General features: G+C 53.5%; 1 protein-coding gene and 1 long non-coding RNA gene across 34 annotated transcripts in view; both read left to right on the top strand.

Moving 5' to 3' along the window:
• LOC107318221 (uncharacterized) overlaps window positions 1-25,857 on the top strand; it is a 228,877-nt gene that overhangs the window by 191,743 nt on the left and 11,277 nt on the right. For 20 of the 33 annotated variants that reach the window (XR_014933290.1, XR_014933311.1, XR_014933291.1 and 17 more), the window contains one exon: window positions 25,014-25,244. The exons of 1 other annotated variant lie outside the window; for it this stretch is intronic. This is a non-coding gene — a long non-coding RNA (uncharacterized LOC107318221). Of the gene's footprint in view, window positions 1-6,237; window positions 6,483-8,791; window positions 9,335-25,013; window positions 25,317-25,857 lie in introns of those variants that run through there. 12 more of the 33 variants (XR_014933294.1, XR_014933301.1, XR_014933306.1 and 9 more) reach the window with 9 other exon arrangements.
• On the top strand, window positions 3,188-5,774 carry SOX2 (SRY-box transcription factor 2). The gene has a single exon (XM_015871804.3). It carries the CDS (start codon window positions 3,626-3,628, stop codon window positions 4,571-4,573), a length of 948 nt encoding a protein of 315 aa, XP_015727290.2. The 5' UTR covers window positions 3,188-3,625; the 3' UTR covers window positions 4,574-5,774.

The raw sequence follows: 25,857 nt of genomic DNA, 5'->3' as shown, positions 1-25,857 counted from the left end.
AGGGACAAAAAGCAGATTAAACCGTTTTAAATAATAATAAAATATCCCAAACGCAAGCAGAGTGGATTACACTTGCTGCAGAGCCTCGCTCCCCCCCACTCCCCCCGCGTTCCCTCAGCGGCTGCCCGCGCCCTCCGGGCCGAGCCGAGAGGGTGGCCCTGGGCCGGCGGGGTGCGGGCCGGCCCTGAGCTCGGCCCCAACTTCTTAAGTTTGGCGGAGCTTTGTTTTTCTTTCTTTCTTTCTTTCTTTCTTTTTTTTTTTTTTTTTCATTTTTGTCCCCCCTTTTCAGTGCCCCCACGTTGTCGCTGGGTCTATTTGCGGAATAATTTGCTGGAGAAAATGTAGCGTTTTCCTCACTTGGGGAGCTTGCAGGAGACTGAAGCCCCCCGTTATCCCCCCGCCCTGCTCTTCCATGGGCCCGGACCCACTCGAAATGGTTGCAGTGAATTGCGGGGGGCACTCGGGGTGTTTCTCCCCACCCTCGGGGTTGGGGTATGGGGTCGTGTGCGGAACGTCCCGGGGAACTTCAGCAAAAGGAGAAGGGGGAGAGGAAATGTCTCTGTACATTTTCGTCTTCGGCATTTTTTATTATTATTATTTTTTTAAAAACGTAATGAAATTAAAACTTTTGGAGCTCACAGTTGACATTTTGCGGAAAATTGAGTTATCAAGGCAGTAATTATTTCACAGGGAGATAAAACTCTCATAGCCCTAACTGTCAAATAGGGCCCTTTTCAGATTTTAATTACAAAATAAAATTAGTCTGCTCTTCCTCGGAAGGGTTTGTGAGTGGCTAAACAGAGCTTTCCCCAATACTGGTGGTCGTCAAACTCTGCTAATTAGCAATGCTGAGAAATTCCAGTTAACAAGGACATTCTCTAAGTCTCTGCAGGTTCCCTGCCGTTCGCCTTCATTTCCATAAGAAGATTAAGAGTGGAGGGGAACACACTCAAATGCAGATGCAGAAAAGAAGCGTTTTTAACAAGCATCATAATAGTAAGATGCTTGGCTAGTTCTCACCTAATTACTGCAAGTTAAACCTCTATTTGCAGCTAAGGACAAAAAATGGAGCTGCAATCTTCCATCTCCACAAGACCGCTTAATAGTTTGCTTAGATTGGTTACTGCCAGGTTCGGCAAAATAATATGAAAATGCGTATATTCTTTCCGATACAGTTAACACGATAGGCCGTATCCTCGGGGCTCAGAGAGAATCGGCGATTATTAGCACAATAAATACACAAAATCCAAGTCGTTAACGTTCATTTTCTTTTAAAGAAACGCATAACCTGGAAATAAGAGTGCGTGTGCCGCAGAGCCCATCGCGGAGGACATTTGCGGACTATTTGCTTAATGCGACCACTTTGCATTTCCATAAATTAGACCGAAGGGAGCGGTTTGATAAATCCTCTCGCTCTGAAGCGGTTCCTCCAGCTCCGTGCGGCCGTGAGCGGAGCCGCGGGGTCCGGCCGTGTTCGTCCGCGCACCCACCGCCCCCAGAGCAGGAGGCAGCTCCTCGGGGAGCCGGACGGCCGTCACCTCGTTTTCTATAGCGCGTTATGATGCAGATACGCCAAATATAGTTGATTGCGTCGATAATTAAAGCAGTTAGTTCAAACGAAGCTGTAAATACCGCCCGATAACGCAGTTGTTGGGCAATTCCCATCCTTTATGGGTGCGATAAACGCGGTGAGGAAGGGGCCCGGCCCCGCGCGGAGCCGCGCTCCGGTATCCGTTTGTTACACCACCACCGCCGCCCGCTCCTGCCCGCTTTTTAAACTTCATTATCCCCAAGGCTGTAATATTATCGTTATGATTTGGAACGTTGTTATCAACCGCAGCCCCGTGCACGACCAATAAAAGCTGTCGGCGGCCCTGGCAGCGCGGGGGCAGTCGGGCCGCGCAAAAATCGCGCATCACCCGGTGCGCGCATCCCGCAACGCGCGCCCATTTTCCGACGCTTTCAACCCGTCTCTTCTCTCCAGGTTATATATATATATATATAAATACACCTTCGAATTACACGCGTTAAAGCCGATCACATTTATTTGCATAATCCAGAGATGCACCCTCTCCCGCCGCACTTTTTCTACGCGTTACCAGGACGGGGGAGGGCGGAGGGGGGGGCACGGCCGCTCCCTTCCCCCCACTCCATCTCCCGCTGCTCCGCACGGTGCCGGCAGGGGGAGCCGCAGTGCCGCGGCTGAGCCCTCGCGGGGCGCCCGGGCGCTGCCCCAGCCCCAACCCGGCCCTGCTTTGGGGCCGCGCTTCTCGGGGGGCCCTTCTCGGGGGGCCTCGGCGCTGCCGGGGAGCGCGGCCGCGGGCAGAACAGCGCCGTCGGGGCGCGGCAGTGCGCGTAGAGCGGGGCTGGTTAGAGCCCCCCCCACCCCCCTCCGCCCCCCTTTCTCTCCCCTCCTTCCTTTGTCGTCAAGTGCGTTTTAGCAACAAAGATCCCAACAAGAGAGTGGAAGTAAACTTAGCCGGGGCTTTGTGCAGCCCCGTGTAGCGACAACAAGAGAAACAAAACTACCTATTTGTCCTACGGGCCGCCCCCCCGCCCGGCGCGCCCACCCAGCATCGCACACGGGGCGCGTCCCGGGGCTGCAGGCCGCGCACCGCGTTGTGCCGGGAGGGCCGTCGGGGGTTCTCCGCTCCTGCTTCCAGCGGGCACCCCGCGATGGAAGGAGGGAGAGAGAAGGGCCCGGCCGGCCCCGTTCTGTGCGGGGCCCGCTCGGCTCCTGTCGGCGGGGCAGCCCCGGGGCGGGGGCTCCGCTCCCCACGGACGGGGCGAGCGCTGCACACGCAGCCGGACGGCTCAGGGGACACCGCAACGGGGAGGGGGGTGGAGGGGAAACCATTCCTCCATTCCTGCTCCCCTTATGGCTTCTTCCAACATCGACTTAAAAAAAAAAAGAAAAAAAAAAAGCAACGTAGCAACAATGCTGTTTACCCACTTCCTCCAAAAGGCGTGTGTGACCTGTTGCTGGAAGGGGAGATACAAAGGCTTCCCAGTGGCTGCCTGGGCCGGCCCTGGGCCCGCCCCCCCCCGCCGCGCCGTCCCGGCGGCTGAGAGCCCCCGCCCCGTTTCATGCAAAACCAGGGGTAGAGACTTGTCCTCAGTGGCGGAGCCGCCGAGCGCTGATTGGCCGGGGCGAACGCATTTATTCCCTGACAAGCCCCCATCACATGGATGGTTGTCTATTAACTTGTTCAAAAAAGTATCAGGAGTTGTCAAGGCAGAGAGAGAGAGTGTGTGTGTTTGCAAAAGGGGGTAAAGTAGTTTGCTGGCTCTTTAAGACCGAGGTGGAGAGAGAGAGAGAGAGGGAGAGAGAGAGGGCGGCAGGCAGAGAAAAGGGAAAAAGGAGGAAGAAGTTTTTTAAATCCGAGGCTCCGGCGGTAATAATAGCAGTTATTAGCATTATTAATCCATCAGCGAAGAGGAAGATTCTGATCTCGATCCAAGTGTGGTTTTGGGGAGTCCCCCTCCCCCCCTTCATACCCCTCCCTAGGAAAAAAAAAAAAAAAAAAAAAAAGAGAGAGAAAAAAAAAGAAGTCCGGCTCGGGACTTGGGCGCCGCTCCGCTCCGCTTCTCCGCTCCGGGCTGGTTCCAGGCAAAAGTAGTTTGAATGTACAACATGATGGAAACCGAGCTGAAACCTCCCGCCCCCCAGCAAACTTCGGGGGGAGGCACAGGCAACTCCAACTCGGCCGCGAACAACCAGAAGAACAGCCCGGACCGGGTCAAGCGCCCCATGAACGCCTTCATGGTGTGGTCCCGCGGACAGCGGAGGAAAATGGCCCAGGAGAACCCGAAGATGCACAACTCGGAGATCAGCAAACGGCTCGGGGCCGAGTGGAAACTTTTATCCGAGGCGGAGAAGAGACCCTTCATTGACGAAGCCAAACGGCTCCGAGCTCTGCACATGAAGGAGCACCCGGATTATAAATACCGACCCCGGAGGAAAACCAAGACCCTGATGAAGAAGGATAAGTACACGTTGCCAGGGGGCTTACTGGCGCCGGGCACCAATACCATGACGACCGGGGTAGGGGTTGGGGCCACCTTGGGAGCTGGGGTGAACCAGAGGATGGACAGTTACGCGCACATGAACGGCTGGACCAACGGAGGCTATGGGATGATGCAAGAGCAGCTCGGCTACCCGCAGCACCCGGGCTTGAACGCGCACAACGCGGCGCAGATGCAGCCCATGCACCGCTACGACGTGAGCGCCCTGCAGTACAACTCCATGACCAGCTCGCAGACGTACATGAACGGATCGCCTACCTACAGCATGTCGTACTCCCAGCAAGGGACCCCGGGCATGGCCCTGGGCTCCATGGGCTCGGTGGTCAAGACGGAATCCAGCTCCAGTCCCCCCGTAGTCACCTCCTCGTCTCATTCGAGGGCTCCTTGCCAAGCCGGGGACCTTCGGGACATGATCAGCATGTATCTACCAGGTGCTGAAGTACCAGAACCAGCTGCCCCAAGCAGACTTCATATGTCCCAACACTACCAGAGTGCACCTGTTCCTGGCACAGCCATTAATGGCACACTCCCTCTATCACATATGTAAGACAAAGGGGCCGGGGGGGGCGGGGGTGGGGGTGGGGGGGGGAAGGAGAACTAAACAAAACAAACAAACAACAACAACAACAAAAAACTTTTATTAGAAATTCTGGACTTTTTGTTTTGTTTTGGTTTGGTTTTGTTGGTTTTTTGTTTTTTGGTGGTTTTTTTTTTGGACTATTTTTGTACAGAGAAAACTCTGGGGGGGAGGGGAGGGGGTGGGGGGGGTGCAGGGAGGGGGTCAGAAATAAAGCCGACAAAGGAACTTGTATAGAGCTCGGAGGGGAAGCGACTACACAAAACTTTTTTAAAGTTCTAGTGAGAACGGTAGGAACTTTGCAGGAAAAGTTTGCAAAAGTCTTCACCGGTAATATTTAGAGCTTAGACTCCAAGAGCGGAGAGGAGAACGTTTGAATATTTGCAGGCAACTTTTGTACAGTATTTATCAAACTCCACATGGCAATCAGAATGTCCATCGCTCATAGGGAGAGGGGAGAAATCAAAGCCGAGAATTCGCGAGTGATTTTTTGACCACACAGACTCTCCGTGGAGCACCGTGGCCGTGGCAGCTCTGCTGACGGCAGCTGCGGGAGGAGAGGGAATTATTTTGCAGCATTTGGACGTTGAAAATTGGTTTGGAAATTGTACAAAAGGCAAAAGCGGTAGGAGGAAGACTGGCGAGCCGTGGGCTTGGTTTGCTGGGAGAGGGCAAACGTTTCGATGTACGACGTTTTGCTTTTCTTTTCTTTTTTACTTCTGGTTAAAAAGCAAGAAAAAAAAACAAAACAAAAGGCCATGAAGGTTCACACGCCGTTTGTTAATTTATAATAACTTTTTTGTTTCCAGACTTCATCCCGTTCAAAGAGAAGGAAAAAAACAAACAAACAACCCCCCCCCCCCCCCCCCCAACCCCAACCTGAACTTACTGTGTTTGAAATATTTTCTTATGGTTTGTAATATTTCTGTACATTTATTGTGATGATATTTTAAGTTCCTTTTTTTTTTTTCTTTTTTTTTTTTTTTTCCTCCTCATTTTCCGTAGTTGTATTTTAAAGATTCGGCTCTGTATTATTTGCAATCAGTCTGCCGACAGTCCATGTATATATTTGAACTAATACCATCCTTATAACAGGTACATATTCAAGTTAAGTTTTTACTCCATTATGCACAGTTTGAGATAAATAAATTTTTGACATATGGACACTGAAGTTCCGTTTGAGTGTTGGATTTATTTTTGTACCGCAAGCTGCTTTTTTCCTTTTGGTTTTTTTCTTTTTCAATAATTCATCAGAGGAAGGGATCCCCGCGGCCGACAGACTGTTATAAATAATGCAGCCGTATACCGAGGCATGAATATTTTTATACTTATGGATAGGTAGGGACGCAGAGCGATACGCTTTACCGGGACGACCGTCCTCGGGGCACGGCGGTGCGGAGCGGAGGCCCCGGTCCCGTCCGGTCCCGTCCCGTCGGCCACTTGTTGCCGGGGGATCCGCGCTCCGTCCGCGCCCTGCGGTTCCCCTCTGAGCCGTGCGGGCCTTCGGGGCGCGGCGCGGGGCTGCAGCGCTGCTGCTGCTGGGCCCGAGCGCTGCCTTTGTTCCGCACTTCCCAAAGTTTCCGCTCCTCGCTCCGGGGCAGCGCAGGAGGAGGTGAGAGGTGGGGGCGGGGGGGTGGGGGGGGGACTCGGCCGGGCCAAGGTAAGGAACGAGAAAAGCGGCACAAACGAGCAGGACAAAACGAAACGGGCGAACGGCGGAGACTCGCTCGCGAAATCACAGCTCTTTCTTGAATCCTATTTCTTGAATTGCCAGCGCGGTGTAGCCCCCAATTCGGACAATCTCTGCAGCCGGTCGCAAGCCCCAAAGAGAAGCGCTGGCGCCCGCCAGATAGGAGGAGAGCTCCGCCGTCGGTGCCAGGTAGAGTTCTCTACTTTGTGCGCTCGGAACCGCCGCCGCCGAGGGCCGCTCGTTGCCGCTGGGCCCGGCCCGGCCCGGCGGGGGCGGCAGGAGGGGAACGGCGGCGCAGCCCCTCTGCTCCACGGAGGCCCCGCGTGGGTCCGGAGCTGCCAACGCGCCTGCGGCCGCCTCGGAACTGCGAGTGGGGAGGTGCGGGTGTGCACGGGAGGAACACGGCGCCTGAGGAAGTGGGGGGCTGTGATTGCAAAGCGGTCGCGTGTCCTGCTCGTGGCTGTTGTGCTTGGAGGCACGGACGTGGCGGTTTGCTTAGGAACAGGCCGGGTACGAGCGCGGCTCAGCTTTTCTTTCTCGTGTTTCTGGTCGGTTGCCGGATTGCGATTTAGCTCAGGGAGAAACAGCAACAACAACAACAACAACAAGCGGGCAAAAATCACAAAAGAAGAGTTAGTTGGCTCGCTGTGGTTTGTTTCGTTGTGCTGTTCGCCAGGCTCGGCTCTGGCCTCCCTGCTTGCAGCCGGGTGCCCAGAGAACTCCCGTTGCCGGGCTGTGGGCTGTGGGGTTCTGCTCACTGTGCTGCAGCTCAACTCCCTTTGTCCCTTTTATTTCCGCGCCGTCTCGGTGTTTGAGCACACGGCAATTATTGCACATTCCCAACCTATTCTATTTCTTTTGCATTAATGCAACGAGTAAAATATATATATATATATATATTCAGAGCTGTGCTGCGTTTGTAATGCATCTGGGGATTATTCACGTGGTAGTGAGCGCACAGTCCCGCTCCGCTCACCTCGCTGAGAAAAAGGGACTGGGAATAAAAGCCCAATCGATATCTCGATTCCATTTTTTTTTTCTTTCAGAGCGAATCTTAGCCAATTAACAGCAATAAAACCGGGCCCCTTTTTGAAGTGCTAACTCAAATAGTCGAGGGGGGTAGCTGGAATCGTTGGTGCTTTTACAATTCGCATGAAGAAGGCGAGGTAATACCATTAAACAAAGACACTAAACCACATATTCAGGCTTAGTGTTTTCAGCAACTTTTTATATGGGCAATTTGTTTGAGCTTAGATTTCGGACTGTGATGTAAAATATATGTTGGTGAAACCTGATCTCCCTTGGGCAGATTCCTCCTATCCATCCATCCATCCATCCATCCATCCATCCATCCATCCATCCATCCATCCATCCATTTATCCGTTTACTGAGGATAACCCAAAGCATTTTCTAGGTCCAGCTGAACCCTTTTATTTTTAAAGTGCGACTTGGAAGAACGCCATTGTCCCTGCTAATTTTCAATGCAACGCATTAAGTAACCCCATTCACACCTCAGCCATTATTCCGGGCGTTTATTGCAGCTGAGATGGGGATAGCGGAGCCCGTGGCTGCGGTTTTATTCTGTTTTCGGAGCCCTTTCGGGTATCCCCTCGGATCTGCAGCGTGCTCCATCCCATGGCGTTGCGCGGTCCATGAGCGTCGGTGTAACATTTCGCCAACGCTGTGCAGAGCCGCAATGAACCCAAGGATGAGATTAGAGTTTCCCCTGTGATTTTTTTTTTACGGCTGTTTAAGGGCCGGGGTGTTAAAATATTTTGCGGAACTGGAGAGGTAGATTAGTGGGGTTTCTTGCCAAAGCCGGGAAGCTGGTATTACAGCCCGTCCCAGGGGGACATCGCTCACATTAACCACTAAATGAATATTTGACAAGGGCTCATTCGGGGGTATTATTACTACAAACGGGTCCCTACTGGACTTTCCGAGGGTCAAAGAGCAATGGTTCAATTAATTATTTAGACTGTTAGGAGATGCGATTGTAATAGCGGCGCTTATTTCTGCAACCGACGGTTCTCGAGGGGGGAAGCGGGGAGAGGATCCTCTCGGCCCCGCGGGCGGCAGCGGCTGCAGAGGGCACCTCGGGCCCCGGAGCGAGGCGCTGTGCCGGCCTGGGGGGGGGGTGGCGGTACCGGGAGACCCCCAAGGCCCCCTGGGTGAGCCCCTCGCCGGCCCCGACGTGCAGCAGAGCAAACCTTGAGCTCCGGAGAGCAGGCGGATTGAAGCAGTATTTAACCCGGGTCCCGCCGAAGGAAAGAGGCCCACTGCTGATAGGTGTGATTAGATACACTTCAGTTATTTAAATCCCGATCTAACTCAAATATTAAAATCTAAAGTGCGTGCGGGATTCCCGAGCGGAGCGCTGAGCCCCGGTCCGCGCTTTGGCCCCTGCCGGGTCCTGACACCGCGGTTCAGCCTTTGGGTCGGGGGAAGCGGGGTGGGGGGGGGTGATGGGGGGAGCAGAAGGAGGGTTATTTTGTTTAATTTCTACAACAAACATGTCCGCAGTAGTAGATACTAAAAAAAAAAATGTTGGGAGTGTGCGATTAGGTGACAATAATATATGTTGAATGAATAAGAGATAAGCTGCAAGGGGGGAGAGGGAAGCAGTAATTACAAACCCAATTCATTCAGCTTTTCAGGACTTTTGTTGTGGGAGCTCCATTGACGGGCTTCGAGCTGCCAGTTTTCTCACATTAAAAAGAACTGATCAGCGCCTCAGGGGGACAAGCAACACCGCTTAACTGCATAGTGATGGGGTCCTCATTTAGAGCCATTACAACGAGAAAATTAAACAGAGCCTTTGTGTGCACCGGGTTTACTTTTCAATTGCTGACAGTTTATAGCTAACTGCTCAGAGATTGAAGTTTGATTGCGGTTTGATCGCCCGCTAGTTAGCACCGCCGCTAGTTGGGTTTTGGTAATTAAAAGCAGTTTTCTGACGCTGGCCCGGGGGATGCGAGAAGTTTGGTCCTGTTTTGCTTTTGAGGAATCGAGTTCACTTGGCGAGGAGATCCGGCGCTGAAGTGAGTGCGGAGGCTTTTTTGCTTACAGACTTGGGGGGAAAGGGGAGAAGAAAAAAAAAAAAAAAAAAAAAAACCCTAGAAAAATAGGAAACACAGAAATGGAAATTCTCGGAGTGGTAAATGTGGCTGTGAGAACGCGGAGAGGCGCGGAGCTGGCCGAGCTTGGAGACCGGGTTTGGGTGCAGGCCCCGCTCGGTGCTGCACTGCGGGGGGAGAGGGGAAACGAATGGAGCTGGAACGGGGGGCGGGGGGGCACTGAGCTGCTGGGGGGAGTGTGGCTGAGCCATGGGAGAGCGCGTGTGTGTATATGTGTGTGTATGTGCCTGCATGTGCGTATCTGCGTGTGTGCGCCTGTGCGTGCAGGAGGAGGGGGCGGCCAAAAGAGCCGTGATTTTTCATTCCCACTTGCAGAAGTTCAGGGGGGTCCCGCGGGCCCGTGGAGCGCCGTGGGCGCAGCCGGGGCAGAGCAAGGCCATACCGGGGCGGTCTGTGCCTGAGTCGGGATGCGGTTGCCGCCGTCCCGCTCCTAGCAGGGCCGTAGCTCGGTGCACCAGCTCTTTTAGTCTTTATATTTCTTCTATTTTCTCGTCATGTCTTTTCCGTTCTTCTCCTAAGCTTTCGATTTGTTTGCATCGCCTCCTCACTCCCAACGGAAAACAAAAACAAAATCAAAAACAAACAAACAAACAAAAAATTCTACCCCTCCATAGAAAACAACAAAAAAGAACCTTTCCTTCCTTCCAAGTGCCTCCTCGGCCTCGAGTAAACGAGTGGTTATTTCAAGGCTGTTGACTCCTTCAGGGGAGCCAGGGGGTGGGGGGTAGAGCGGTACCCGGCGGGATCCGGGGAGCCGCCCCGTCGGGCGGAGCTCGGTGGGCCATAGCGGCGGTTCCCGGGGGGCTTCGGGGGCTGCGGAGCCGGGCTGCGTCCCCACGGGTCCCCAGAGCGCGTCCCTCCCCGCTGAGCAGAGGGGGGGACTCGGGGCAAGCCCGGCCCCCGCCGCCCCCCCGCCCCGGGACCTCGGTGACCCCATCATCGCTCAGCGGTTAGGGCTGCTGACGTCACGAGGGCGCTTTTCGCAGACAGACGTGATGAATGGCGTGTGTGTGTGTGTGGGGGGGGGAACCCCACCGGTCTATGGGCCTCTGCCCTGCGCTGGGGGGACCGGGATGGGACCCCACCCCCCCACGGGAGGGGATGCTCGGGGCTGGGAAAGCAGCCCCCGACCCAGGCAGTTGAGGGCTGCAGCCCGTCCTCCCAGAGCGATGGGTCCTTTAAGCCCTTACAAATTGCCAAACTTGCGGAAGACAGAGAAATAATTAATGTATTAAAACAAGCGGCGAATTCCTCAGGAGGCACCTTATCAACTCCAGCCACACTGCTTCATCCCTCCTCGTATGCTAATGCCCCGTGACGTCACCGGCGCCAGATTGAATGGGAATCAGTTATGAAATTATTAGTTTTAGCTCCAAAAGCAATCTGCCGCTCCGCGAGTGGGGCCGGCACTCCGCGGCCTTCGCTCCCGGTTCTCCCCCACGTTACGCACACGCTGCGCCCGCGGCTTTTCCCACCGCAGCGCTCCGTGTTCCCAAAGCGCGCATCCGAGCGGGGTTCGGTGTAAAGAAACCGATAGGTTCACGGGGTCCCGAGCGTGAGCCGACAGCGCCTTATCGGTCCGCGCGGTACACCCGGCAGCAGGCAGTCGGATTTGCTCCTGCTGTTCAGGTAGGAGAGAGCTCCTCGGGATTTATGGCCGCTCAGTCCCACGGAGGAGCTGCGCCAGGGTGTGAGGAGCGGCAGCCAGGAGCGTGTATTTTGGTCGGAGAGAAGCAAACGGACCGCCAAGAGGGGAGGAATATATGTATTTATTTATATAGTAGGTTTAAAATAAAAAGATTTCTTCACCCGGTTTTGAAAAGGAACGTAACCCAGCGGTGCGGGGCCACGAGAGCCGAGCGGGGAACAATGGGAATTAACACCGTTCCAGTCGCTGAGGCCACTCTAATTAGATGTCTGGATCCGGCGAGATCAAATGCCTGAATCTAAAATCCCGGGCTCGGTTTCTTTCGCTTGCAAATGCTTCTGAAAAACGATTTGGGAAGAAACAAACTCGACCGTTTCCCAGAGTCCCCCCCCCCCTCCTCCCCCAACCCCCCCCCCCCAAGAGTTCCGCCGGCCCAGACTTCGCCCCCCGCTGTCCCCGGCCGCGCTGTGTCCCCCCGGGTGGCCGCGGTCCCCGAGCTGTGCCCCGCGGCGACACGGGCACGGGAATTGCCGGCAGCGCTCCGGGACGCTTTGCTCTCTTGGGCCCTTTCTTCGATTCTCCAGAGAGCTCCTCTGCCATGAATTATGGATCAGCCCCGGGATCGGTCCCGCTTTCCCGGCCCGGGGCTCCGGGGGGCACCGAGGTGGCACTGCTGCTGCACTCCCCCCATCCCCGTCCTCCTGCCGCCTCCTCAGCGCACGGGGACGGGAAGAGAGAAAGGGAAAAAGTTGTGACCGGCTGAGTGAGGAGTGAGCTTTCTGACTAATGAAATCCGAAATGAGTTGCGAATATCAAGTATTGTAAGATTCCTTCCCTGCCCCCCCCCATCCCCCCCGGCACTGATTGGCAATACTCTTTTTTTTTTTATTATTATTATTTTCTTTCTTTCTTTCTTCTTCTTCTTCTTTTTTTTTTTTTTTTTCTTTTTCTTTTTTTTTTTTTTTTTCCTTGTGTGTTGGTTTGAAAAGCAGGAAGAAATGTAATGAATTGAGTGCTGTCAGAGATGTCTTCTGTGTTGATGTGGTGAATGGCAGTAGCTCCCTGATCCAGTGCAGGTGCAGTAGAGCTGGGGAATAAAAGAGGGGGGCTCTCTGTTCAGTGGAAAAAGCACATTCCCTACAATAGACCACACACTGCCAGCCAGCACGGCATCAGCTCACACTCAGACTTTTTTCGCCTCTTTCCACAGTCCTGAGCTCACAAAATGGCTATACATTAGCCCTAGTTAGGGTTTGCTTTTAATGAACAGTTGTGACTCCTTTTGACCAACATTTAAATCTGCTGTGCTCGCTCTGAAGACAGGTCTGTTTTGATCACAGGTTTTACAGACTGGCCCAGTCCCTTCCAAGGCGGCTCAGACCGGGCCATCAGCAGCGTCCGATTGGGAAAAAGAAAAGAAAAAGAAAGAACAAAAGGCTCTCGATGAAGAAAATGCTTCTTCGAGAGCTCCGAGCAGGGAAAGTTGGTGGAGGATTTTTTTTATATATATATAATAAAATGGCGTGGGGAGGAGGAGAGACCCTGTTTTTAAATGGATGAGATGGTCTAATCCTACACACGAACGCATATTAATCCTGTTTAGAGATAACCTGTCTCCTTTTTGGCTTAATATATTATCCTTATACACGGATAGAAACTTTACGGTCCTACTAATTCGGCGTGGATTGGTTTTTCTTGGCTTCTTTCCGTCACTTTTATCATGATTATTATTATCGGTTTTTAATTCCCCGCGATCTGTTCGGGGGAAGCCCGATGTTACACACTCGGTTCCTCGAGCTTTATTCGGAGTGATTCGCAGGGTGAGAGCTGACCTCACAGCCCGGGGCCTCTGGCCGTTCCCCCCCTTCCACCCCCCGTCCTACCGCGGCCGCGCACCGCTCCGACTCCTCGGGGCGGCCCGGAGCAGCCCCCGCGCCCGCTGCTTCCTCGCAGCCGTCCTGCAAGAAGCACGTTAAGCTCTTTTGGCTGTAGCTGCTGATGCATTGCGCTGGGGAAAATTGCTCTGTGTTTGCTTATAAAGAGCCACGTTACTGTGAAAGTTCTTTCCCCCCCCCCCCCTCCCCACCCCCCTCCAATTGTGGTAACAAATAGCGTCAGCTTCTGGAACGGTTTGGCAAAGGCACTCCGCCTGATCACCGCTAAACGGGGGAGGCTGACAGAGAACCTGACCCCCCTCACACACGCTGTAACGCGACGTGGTCGCGGCAGATGACGGTGGAAATCAGGCAGATTCCGGTGGGTGCTGCAACGCGTTCCCAGGGGTCAGCTCTCGTCACCCCGAGCACAAAAGAGCGGATCTTGGTGAGGCGTGAGGGAAAAGATAATATTGATACGAAAAAGAAAAAAAAAAAAAACAAAAAACGGACGGTTTTCACTTTGTTTTCGGGACGTTTCCAACGGGGCTCTGCCGTCGGAGCATCACCCGGCAGCGGAGGTGGGAGCCAACAAGTGTGAGCCCCCCCGGCAGCCGCCCCCGGTCCCGCTGCGCTGCGCAGCGCCGCGCGGTGCCCTCCGGGCGGTGCCGGACGGGGGGCGGCCGCTCCCACCGCAGCCCCCGCGCTGCTCACAGCCTTTGTGTCCCGGCGCTGCGCACACCCGTAATTAATCCTCCTGCTTACCGCTTACATCCCGGACCCAAGGGGCAACTCAAACCTATTTAGATCGCCTTGGTTGGTTGCACAAATTTAAGTGGCAAATGAGTTATAAACCTAATAACTGCTTTAATAAAAATAATTATTTGATTATGGCGGAGTACGTTCGGCGGAGTGCAGGGATGCGTCTGGGTCCGCGTTTGGGTGGCGCTGAGATTCGTCTTCGGGTTGAAATCTTTTAAAAACGGCGTTCCAAATAATAATAACAGTAATAGCAATAATAATAATAATAGTCATAATAATAATAACACACCCAACCCAACCCCAAAAGCCATCGAAATGCCAATCCGAAACCCAACCTCGCACCAACCAAACAGTGCCCGATCCGCGAGCGCTGTGGAATATTTTCTGCGATATTATGGAGAATTAATTTGTAAACACAAAAGCAGCCCGAGCTTTGGGTAGCTCTGAATTCGCTGCAAAGCGCCGACACGGGGGCCCGGCCCGCCGGCACCTCGCTCACTTCTCTCCCGTTGAGAACGAAGTTTGCGCGCCCCTCGCAGTGTTTGTGCGCTCCGGTTTTACCAGCACAAGTGAGGATGCGACAAGCCCGCTCGCGCTGTCCGCTCTATACTTTTAACGCTAGCATATTGTTTGATTACTAATTCGAGTTAATATGATCTTTATGGCAACATAACAGTGGATAATTGGCCCTTTTTCTGAACAACAATGTAAATCACAATCGCTTTATTATTTAATAACGTCAAACGCTTCGTTGGATTGGCCCCGACAGAGAAGACCTTTTCTTTCTAGGCAGTGTTGTTGAGAAAGAACAATGCAGATCTAATTGTGGAGATTTCAGAAGTTGGCTCCTGTAAATGAACAGCTTAGATATGGAAGTTCCAGCAGATGTCTGCACTTTTCCCTGTGACAAACCTTGTAACCCCCCTTCCTCCCCCACTGCCCCGTCCTCCCCCCTCCCCGACTTATTGAAGATTTTTTGTTCTCACATCCTAGCAACAACCTAAATCTTCCCGCAGCAATACCCTCTCTCCCCTGGTTGCTACCCAGCCCTCAGCTGGCAGCCTCCGAGCTCCAAATTAGCGCCTGGCCCGAGGAGCGCTCCCTACTCGCCCCGTGCCCCCCCGGGCAGCTGCGGGCGTTTTTCGGCTCGGCGCAGGGGAGGGGGTCGCGGGCAGGGGGGGGGGGCTGGTGTCTTGTCACCCTCCTGCCAGCCTCGCGGACGTGCCCGGGGCTGAGTTTGCAACAGTTTGGAGGAGGCTGCGAGTTGCGCAGGGAATACGGCGGGGCCTGTCCGGCCCGGGGATGTGCGATGGGACGGCCCCCCCGGAATCACACCCACCCCCCCGGAATCCCTCTGGGGGCTGCACCCGCTGCTCTGCGGGGCCCCTCTGCTTGGCGTCCCCCCAACACCGGCCCAAACCCTCGCGGTGCCCCTTCTCCGGGGGGGAATCGGAGACCCCACGGGACGACTCCGAGGGGAAGTTGCGCTGTTTCTTGCGCGGCTCTGCGCCTAGCCCCGATCCCCTCCGAAAGCGCCGGGCTGCGCGCTTTGGGCGCTGCGCGAAATTTTCTCTCGCGCTTAAGGCTGGGACGAGCCCTGCGCGGCGGAGCCCTCTCCCCACCGCCCCACCCGCTTCTTAGAGGGCCGTTCTGCTGGGAAGAGTGATCTGGAAAACTTTGGCCGAGGGGAGCTGGCAGCGGTGCCGAACCCCTGCCCCGTCCCGTTGCCCCCCCCGGGCGCCGAACAATGCGCGCTTTGATGCGCGCGGGGCACCATCAGCGGGAGATTAGGGCGATGTGTGTCGGCCCTCCGCGCAAGCAGAGCTGTCAGGAGATGGGGCACAGATACAAATACGGCAGATTTTCTCTCTCTCTTTTTTTTTCTTTTTTTTTGTATTGACACGAAGAGGCCGGAAAGCTGCGGCTCATTCCCATCTGCAGCGCCCTCCGGTGCGCTCCCACCGCCGTGTCCGGAGCTCCCATTTCCAGTCCCAGGAACGCGGGCTCACAGTCCCGTATCCTGCCCGGGGCGGTTCGGGTTTGTGTGGTTGCGAGAACCCACTCGAGGCAAGTGGTGAAACACAGATCGCTGAGATTCCCCGCAACGAATGCAATGAATGGGACTCATAATCCCTGCCTGCAGCCCGGGGAAGGGGATCCTCGATGCCTGTTGACCTTTGGAGGGGAAATCTTGTTTTTTTTATTATTATTATTTTTAATTTAGTTGTTTGTTTAGTTTTACTTTTCCGGGCTTGTTGATTTAGTTGGCAACTTGGTCATCACCTGGCGCGGGCAGCAGCGCATCCGCCGGGTGCTGCCGTGGGAGCAGGTGGGGGTCGCGGGGCCGGGGGGGGTGGTCGGCGGGGCTCTCCCGGGTGGCAGCGGCGTGCCAGGGGTTAAGGGCTCCCGCTGCTGGGCTCAGAGCGGCCGTGGGTGAAACTTCCCCGAATGACACCAACGGGACGGAGCCGCCCCCGAGTCCCCGGGCTGCACTGGGCCGGGTCGGGCCGGGCCGAGCCGGGCCGGGGGCGGGGAAGGCTTCAGCTGCCGCCACTCCTCCCTGTAATGAGCTCATTTCCATGTCTGCACCTCCCGCAACTGTGAGAAAATCCTCCGGGCCAGGCAGCGTGCCGATGCGGCCGGGGCTGCCCCGGTCTCCCCGGTGACAGCGGCCGCCTGGGAGAGCCGAGCCGGCGGGTGGGAACAAAATAAAGAAAATAAATAAAGAAAAAAAAAAAAAAAAGTCCCCCCTTCCAACTTCGGTCCTCCGCGGCTCCTCGCGGGGCGCTGCTTCCCGCAGGGAGGGGGAGGGTGCGTGGGGGGACGGGGACGCCGCCACGCGTGGCTGCCGTGGGATGCGCCCCTATAGCTGGAGCCCGGGGCGGGGGTACTGGGACAGTGGGGAAGGGGGAAGGGAGCCCAGAGCCCCGCACTTATCTGTAACAAGATGTATAAATATCAAAGTGAAGGAGCCCGAGTAAGTCTTTCTAGAAGCGAGGAGGAAGCTTAAGCAGCTTTCTTTAATGGTGATTTGTAGCTCTGTAAGGGGCACGGATAGCAAATACCCTGCAGGTGCATGTTGTAACACTGCCATCCGGACTTTAATGTAGATTACTCTCCAACTCGTTTGATCGGTCCTTTGAAACCCTTTACAATTGCCTGTGACGAACCGCCAGTCTCAGTTTTTTTTCTTTGAATAATGCCTTAAGGGTAAGTCCTCGGGGCTTTTAAAGATCTCCAGCACATAGAAAAAAATCACGTTAGATTTCACTTTAGAGCGTGGGTCCGCGTCTCTCAACTCAGGGCTGTTAACAGGCATCTTTTAAATCATTAATCATTTAATCACCACCAACTTTACTCGGGAAGGGCGATGCTCGCGGGGATCTTCTAAAGCCCTCCGCACATCTGCATCGCTGCGGCTTTGGGAGGCGACCGCCCCGATCTGCGGTGTCCCCCCCCCCCCCCTCCCCGAAACGCGTGCCGGGGGCTGAGCCGGGGGAGAGAAACCGAAGGAGGGTCCGCTTCTGCCTGCCCCCCCCCCCCGCTCCCAGCAAACAGCGGCCGGGGGTGAGGGGCACAAGGGACGAATCGCGGAGAGGGGACGCGCTGAATCCCGCGGCCGTTTCTGCTGTCCCTGCACGCAGCGTTTAACCTTTCATATTTATTCGTTACTACGAATTTTTGAAGAAATGATGACTGAACTTTTGGCCCTTCCGCTTCCACAAGCGGCGCTTTGTTTCTATAAAATAAACTCGGGAGAACCAATCCCTCCCGTATCAAACCGGGGCTCTGAATTAAAGGCCCATTTGGGACACTTGAGACTACAAAGGGTTACACATAAATAAATGCCACATTTGCCTATTGCAAAAGTTTTCTCTGTCCTTTCTCAGTCGCAACAGGGGAGGAAAAGGCCGTCGTTTATTATCTCGCGCCGGGCAGGAGCAGCCCCTCCAGAATGTGCTCCGGCAGAAGAAGGGCTCTTTTCTCCCCCCCTCAACAGCAGCTCCTTTTGTTCTCCAGATCTCTTTCCCAATTTCAAGCTTCACTTGCGGATCCGAAGTTTGTTTGTTAATGACGCTATTACCATCTGGCTCGTCCTACTTTCCAAAAGATATAAATCTCCCCGGTTTCATTGCCCACATTATCATTTAAGTGCCACCATCGCTGGAAGAAAAATAAGCTTTCAAGGCAGCGAGTTCTCCCGCACACCCAGCGCCGGCCCCGAACGCGCTTCCCCTCCCGGCGCCGCTCGGAGCGGGGCACAGCCGCGCCTTCGGTTCGCCACCGTCGGCTTAAGTGAAGCTCTGCCCCCTGTCCGGGGCTGCTGAGTGCATCTGGCTGCCGGGAACCGTTATCTGCGGCGGGACGGGTCCTGCCCCGGGCTGCCCCCGCCCCGCACCGGCTCACGTCCCGCACAGACGCGGGGAAACCTTTCCCACCGGCGCCGCGCAGTGATGGGGAGAAAAGTTTGGGCTCCGCTCGGAGCAAAGCGGTTGCGGATTCGTGTGCGCTTGGGCATAAAGGGCCGGGGGGAGGGTGAGAGGGGATGGGGGAGGGAGCCGGGTCGGTTTGTGGATGGGCTCCACAATGACTCTATTTATTCGCCACGACCAGCCCGGGCAGGCTGAATAGGCGAGAGAGGCACCCGGCCATCCCAGCGCGTGGGCCCGGGGGGACCGACTCCCCGCGTTCCCATGGTTGGGGTCTGCGGGACGACCTCGCCCGCACTGCACGAACAGCCCCTCTGCTCAGTGTGGGGAAGCATCGATCTCCATCACTTCTTTGCTGGGCAGCGATTTGGTGAGGTTTTATTGAAACATACCCGTGTACACACATACCCCTAGTGTTGCCAAGTGAGGGAACGGAACTCCTCAAATACGTGAAGAAACCCGGGGATTTTGTTTTTTCCCCGAGAGATCTGATTGTTGTAAACAGTTACGGATGAAAAGAAAACTCGGTGCTGATGCACTTGCAGAGCCGTGAGTGCCTGCGAGAGGACGGGGCCGAGGCAGGGGCTCACAATGTGCATCGCGTTGGGCCCTTCACCACGCAGCCACGGCCCTGCACAGCCCAGGGCAGCCCAGAGGGATCTTGTTTATAAATTTATATGACGACCTTTCCTTTGTGTCTGCTCTAAAGTTGATATGGACAAATTGCAGAGGTATACAATTTAAGTAGATGCACTTTTAATCACCGATCATTAAAATGGTTATGTTAAATATACTCAATTACATGCATGACTTCACCCTAACAGTACTTTCTATTCTCCCAGCTGCTCACGTATTCCTTAACTATAGTCAGCAGAAGAAACTCGATTATGCTGAATCCATACATTTCTATGGATTTCATCAGCCTAATTAATGCTTCAGTGTGGTCCGTGTGTCTGAATGGTCCCTTTGCTATTACTTGGGTAAGGAGACAGTGCAGGAATGCAGAGGGGCTTTCTTTCAAAGATACCCATGGGGGTCACTCTAGGACTCCAGTGGCAAAGGTAGCAAGTGTTAAATGGCAGAAACACGCAGAGCAAGGGAAGGTGACGATGTAAAAAGGACATCGATACTGTAGGTAGGCCCAACAGGTCAGTGACGGTAATTAAAGTTCTTAAAGAAGAAAAGGTAAATGTAGGGATTCCAAGACACACAGTGTGCCTGGTTGAAAGTAAACAAATCAGCCCACACGGACACACCGTGATGGTCCTGGTGGGGAAAAAATGTTGACAGCAGATTTTCTACCTAAATTACCACCAGGGCAGGTTGGAATGCCCTGGCTGCTCTCTCATTTTCTTGTTGTCGAAGTGCAACACGTCCTGGAGATGCCTGTGCAGCCTGGAGGAGCTGGGTGCTCCCTTATGGCTGCATTGTGTGCACTCGTGGTTCTGGCAGTATTTCCTGCAGCCTCTGAGGTTGGTGTGCTCAGGCAGTGCAGGTGCACATGGGGATGGTAGAAGTACCTCTCCTCTCTCCCACCCTTCCTCAGCTTTCTTCCAGAATGAAGAAGCAATTCAAATTAATGGAATGCATCGCAGCTTAAGCACAAGCAGCCAATGGCTGCTTTAATAGCGCATCTTCCCATCTCAGCATTTAGTTGCATCTCAAAAGCAAGAGCGCTGCCTGCTCTTCAAGCAACCTGTTAATGAATGTGAAATTCATCAGGATGGATTTATGTTGTGTTCCCACCTGTTGTGCCAGGAAACCATCAGATCAGTCCTTTCTCTGGCTGCTGGGAAACGAGAGACTTTTCTTTCACCCACTGCCATGCCAAGGACCCTGCACTTCTCTGCTGTTCCCCATTTGCACACTGTGGCTCAGTTGTCCTCACTGGTGTCCGTGCTTCACCACAGCCTTCATCCTTCAAGTGGAGAGAGAGAGCAGGAGAGATTTCAGATCCATAACCAAATTATAACCTAGGAACTTTATGCCTGTCATGCTAATTTAATGACTTATAGTAAGTGTAGACTTTCTGTCTTTTGAAATTAGCTCTTCAAAATGCTTTGTGTAATGACAGACACTAGACATAAGAGACAAATGCACAAGCAATAGTGGGATAATAATCTGGCAAACACTGTGCCATTTAATATTAAGATGGAGAAGGAAGTGAAGCACATCTCAGCAGAGATGTTTGTCACTGCCCAGAGCTGTTGGTCCTCGTCTGTGCTTCAGGCTGATCCAAAATGAGGAGGTACTGAGCATGATATGGCATTTCAGTGTGATGACCCTTTGCTTTCTGGTGGTACATACACATGTTTGAGGGCTGTGAGCAGCCTGGTTTGGTTGGGCTCTGCCTGGGCCCAGCCCCTTTGCTTGGATCCCAGTGGGACTGTATGTGTGGTGGTCACATGTGTGGCCCTGAATGTACAGATCACCTCCATTCTTCAGAGCACTTCTGTGCTCCTGTGTTGTGAGCGGTCCACAAAGCTGCCCAAGAGCTGGTCCTGATAACAAAGGGAGAGATAAACCCCAAGCTATAGGTGTACTGCAGTCTGAGTAACTCTCTCATTGCCTATAATTGTAAATAAGGGAAGTTCACACGACGATCGAGTGACGGGGGAACAAGAGGCCCATTTTAATCAGGTGGTTATCTCTCCTTGGTGGAGATCAGAGCTCCATCGCTCCTGGCCTTCTCATTGTGTCCCCCCTGCTGGAAATGACAGCTCCTTCAGAAATAAGCAACTTGGTCCCTGGATGGGATTTCAGCTCCTTTGCACTACACATGTACCAATTGTGATCTTACAGCTACAGTGAAACCTCTAAATTATATACGTGTATAAACTCGGCCTCATTAAATCCCTCCTTTTGGATAGCCTCAAGGTTGGAGAGTATATTACTGTAAGCCAGAGGAGACTTAAATTATATCCAAATGGGGATTGAAATGTAGTGGTACTTAAGCACACTTCTTGTCTCAGCTACAGAGGTTTCATTTTTTCCCTTTACAGTGTTATAATATTACAAACGCAACAGTTTCCCTGTGTCAAATCAAAGGATCTGAAATCCTGTTTCTTGATTCAGCCTGCAGGTCCCTTTGTGGTGGGCACAAAAACACAAAGATATGATCAAACACTGCTGTCTGACCAAAGAGAACTTATCACTCATCTGAGAGAGCTTCCTAATTTGAAGCTAAAGCCTTCCCCTTCCTGAGTGTGTGTGAGCTGCGTGCTGCCTGTGTTGTTTTCTCATGTGTGCACAGCCAAACAGGGACGGTGACTGTGAGCAGGGTTAGCCCCAGCTCTGCATCCCCTGCCCACAGGTTGGTCCTTCCCATCAAAAAAAGGAAAGGTTTTAGTGGAATATCTGTGCCTATGCAGCTGCCCTGTTTCTGCAGTCCCTGTTTTTATTGGGTGCCCAGGGCTGGAGGGGGCTCTGCCGAGTGTCCCCTGGAAATCAGCTGCATGGTCCCTCAGCTCGGCACTGCCTTCTCTGCCCCGTGACACTGATTGACCCGCACAGCTCCAGCTCCATCTCTCCAAAGTTGGGGTTGCTGGGAGGGGCTTGCCCGAACCCCTCACCACCCCCCCCCCTCCCCAAACCCTTTCCAGAACTGGCAGGAGCGTCAGTGGTTTAACCAGGCGTCACCAGGCCTTCGCTTTATCCCCGGCCCACTGGAGCGTGTGGCTTTTAGTGACTGATGGTCACAGTTGCTCTCACGGTGCGTGCTCCAGATGGGCACGTCCTGGAGGCCGGGGGGTAGGGAGGGAAGCTTCTGGGGGGAGGACGACACGGGTGCTTTGGAGAGGCCACGATGACACCGGGATTTGTTCTGGGTCACCCCCCCCACCCTAACGACAAAGTTGAGAAACTTCTCTAGCAGTGCGGGAGAGAGAGTATGTGTGTGTGTGGGGGGGGGGAAGGGGAGGAGAGGGGGAAGGCGAGGGTTGTGCTGGCGAAGCTGGGGTCGGTGTGCCCCCCCCCCCGCCTCTCTCTGCGCGTCATCCCCGCGCACAGCCAGCACGTTCCCAAACTTTGAAATGCCAAATCACGTTATTGCTGCGGCAGGAGGCTGCTTTCGGATCTGTGACAGCTGAGTTTTTCCTATCGATTATGTGACACTGCCGTTCATTTACACAGCTCAAAAGCTTAAAGCCACGGGAGGAGCCCCCAGTTGAACCCGAAATCCTAACAGAAAGCGAATCAACTTTCTGGCCGCTGTTTAAACTGATAGATCAGAACTTAATTCGGAGAGACAGAAAGGGAGAGAAACGACAGCACAGATTTATCTTGCCCGGCGTCTTCCTCTCAAACTTTAGAAACTGCGGCGTTGCAAACCCGGGGCCGAGATGTTAATGAGCGGCAGCGCGTTGTGTCCCCGCTCCTGTTATTTACTGCCGAGAGCGGATCCCGGCTCTCGGGGACCCGCGCGTGTGCGCGCACGGAGCGGTGGCACTGCCGGGCCGGGACCGCTCCGAGCTCATCCCGGCGCCTTTTGGTTAACGGGGGACACTTTGCTCTTCCCCCTTTCTCCCCCCTCGTCCCTTCTTTGGGATCCCTCCGCGCTGGATCTGCTGGGGGCTGTCCAAGCGGCAGCCCAGCTCCGGGTTCTGTCTCTCCCTCCCCACCCCACCCCACCCCCCGTCTTCGCCGAGGTTTCATTACTTGCTGTTAGTGCCTGGAAACAATAAAGGATGTCGGATTGGGCTTTTATTGATTATTTGTCACCCTGTATTTGTCAGTTTCAATAACTTTTCCTGAAGTTTTACTTACGGGCACTTGAGCTTTCGGATTAGGCCAGCTCTGCGGATTGCAGCGAGGGGTAATTATCCGCCGGGCTGCTTCCCCGCGGCCGGGGGGCGACGGGCAGCAGCACGCTGAGCGGGCAGGATGCAGCCGGAGCCCCCCAGAGCGCTGCGGGGCCGAGAGCCGCCCCGGCTGCCCCCCGCCTCTCGCTCCCCACTTTGAGGCCTCCGACTGAAGCCCGGAGCCAGGGCTCGGTGTTGCGGGACGGGCTGGGATGGGAGAGGAAGAGGGATGAGCCTCCCCTCTGGTCGTCTTCCTACCCTAATAACTTTTCTACGTCTCCCAAGCGATGCGCGCTGCTCCATACGTGCTCCAGCTCCACTCATTTGTAAGCACACGGAAGGCGAGCTCGCATAATCGCTGCTGGGCTGGCAGGGTGCCTATCGCGTACAGTGCGGTGTTTGATGTGCTGTATCTCATAGCACGGCAAGCTCGGAGACAAGCGAACACAGAGTGCCCAGTTACACAGGATTTAATTACAGCGAAATGCATTCTCCATGCTGATTAGGAGAAAAATCAATCGGGGGCTTATTTGCCACAATGAAGCAATAAAAAAACAAACAAACAAACAAACAAAAAACCAAAACAATTTATTAGAGCAATAATCTCAGCCCCAAATGGTCTAAATATTATTGTTTCTATTGCACAGAGGAAATTCAAACTGAAAGTGTTATACAGGGAGCATCAGGGAGTCCTTTCTCATAAATCCAGCAAGTTTCTAACTGATTTCCAGGGTCCTGATGCTGGCTTAGAAACCCTTGGAACAGGGGTTGGGTTCCCCCATTTCAGGTGCGGGTGTTGGCTTGCTGCATCACCTACAGGATGAGATGCTCTCTGGTCTGCAGCTGTCTGTGCCAGACCTAGCATGAGCTTCCCACCAGGGCTTACAGATTTCCTGCTTTCCAGTGATTTATACATGGAATTCCTAGAAGAGAGTAGGCCACACAAAAGATCCCCAAGCCACAGGCTGAGATAAATGCCTTGTTGTAACACAGCTAGCAAAACACCCTGGGATGTGCCAAAAACTTCCAGCTGGGACTGGGCAGGGAAGTGTCCCCTTGGAGGGTGCTGAGCTGTGAGGCCAGGCTGGGACATGGGGGGACAACGGGGGCAGCTGTGCCCTCATTTCTGCTCTCCCACGTGGAATTGCTCCCTGGCCTCAGCTGGACCCAAAACTCCTGGGGGGCTCCTGGAGAGACAGAGGGCACGCAGGGGGGAGGTGCAGGTGCACCAGGAACTGCAGGGTCCTGGGAGCTGGAAGGCTGTGACTCAGGAGGTCCTGGTTTTGCTTTCCAGCTTTCTGTAACTCCAGTCATCTCCGTCCCAAACCGGAGGGGACCTCATTTCCTGCTCAGCACTCTGCCAACCACAAGGTCTTTTAATAAGGCTGCCAGGGGTGCCTGGCTGCGGGAAGGACAGTCAGTGTTTGTCACCAGGGAGTGAGCTGGCATCATAGCTCTAATCTGAGTCAACAACCTGGCGAGCCCTGAGCATGACTTCATAAATCATGCTATCTAATTGAAAAGCACATGCTTGTATATACAGGGCTGTTGAAAAAGAGTGCAAAAAATAAAATGTAACAGACACTTCTGTTCTTCCCACTGGCCTATTAATCAGTCACCTGATTGTTTCAACTTAGATTATTTCATGCAGAAAAAGAAGGGGAAAACACAAAACCACCTTGTTCAGCCACAATAAAAGCACAAATGAAAAAATTCATTGCTTAAGGAGAGGTTTTGCCTTTTTCTAATAACAGGAAAACAACCTCTAAGTGTTTTGAATTGAAATTGTTTTCACGGTTAATTCAAAACTGCTGAATAATATTACCACGTCTGTGTATCTACTTGGCACTGAGGCGTATGATGTTTCACAGCAATTTAACCAGTTCTGAGTGGAGGAGAAGTCCCTTGCAGTTTCTGTGTTCACTTTTATTTCAATGCTGGTTGGTGCACACGTGCTGCCCTTCCTTGTTCTCTTCCTTCTAGTGGAAATGAAAGATGAATCTGTGACAAAATAGCAGATCTGTGCAGTTTGCTTCTCACACACAAACCTGCGTTGTTTTCCACCTGCAGGAGCTGAGGGATCGTGTTGTTCCAGAGCCGCATCTGCAGCCCCCTCAACCACCTCAGCCCTGAGCAGAGGCTGAACACATCTGAATATTTCTATTCAACTCTGCAAACAGACGGAGATACTCCAAAGCTGTGTGTGAGACCAGATGACGTGAAACTTTTGGCCATTCAACCCCTGTTCAGCTGTAGTCCAGAAGCAGGCAGCCCATAGCGGCCTGGGGATGCTGATGGAAGGTTGGCAATCGGAAGCCTAAGCAGGTTTTTCCCCACTAACACTGCGTGCCGGTCTGCGCTCCCTTTCAAAAGGTGCTCTTTAAGTATAGGAGCACTCCAAAAATTTGCATAAAAGCTTCATCTCTTGTATGAGATTGCTTGGAAGTGAAGCAGCAGCAGTTTCCCCCTATTGTTTTAGGAATAGAGAGTGCACTTTGTTTTCTTGTTTACGCAGTGCACTTCCTGACTCCTTGGTGCATTTCTGTCAGCATCACGGGACCTTACTTACCTGGGACATTTGATAAGTGTGAAATGGGTCATGTTCAAAGTACCTGAAAAAAACAACAGTAATGGTGTCTCACAACTTTTCGTTTTCTTTTTTTTTTTTGCTCTTGTTAAATAATATTTCATGGTGCATTAAGTGGGTTACACAGCCTCTTATGAAGAGACCACGGCAGTACATTGCTGCATGCTCAGTGCTGTCATCAGGATGTTAGTTCTTAACTGGAGAAAAGCTGGAATCCCTTCCTGAGCCTTTCCTCAGTTTGTTCTGAATTTGATAAAAAATGGCAATAATTTGGAAACAGATAGAAAGGAAAAATAAAAGTGATTTTTCAGTAAGTCCTTTAGGGTG

This window comes from Coturnix japonica, chromosome 12, assembly GCF_054131305.1.
Source record: "Coturnix japonica strain WE chromosome 12, WE-NBRP24, whole genome shotgun sequence".
NCBI classification, from domain to species: domain Eukaryota; kingdom Metazoa; phylum Chordata; class Aves; order Galliformes; family Phasianidae; genus Coturnix; species Coturnix japonica.
The sequence above is the reverse complement of the archived record's forward strand: the minus strand, read 5'-3'. Positions and strand labels throughout refer to the sequence as shown.

What these genes read in the sequence shown, in the direction of transcription:
- SOX2 (XM_015871804.3), top strand. Translation starts at nt 3,626, where the DNA reads ATGTACAACATGATGGAAACCGAGCTGAAACCTCCCGCCCCCCAGCAA.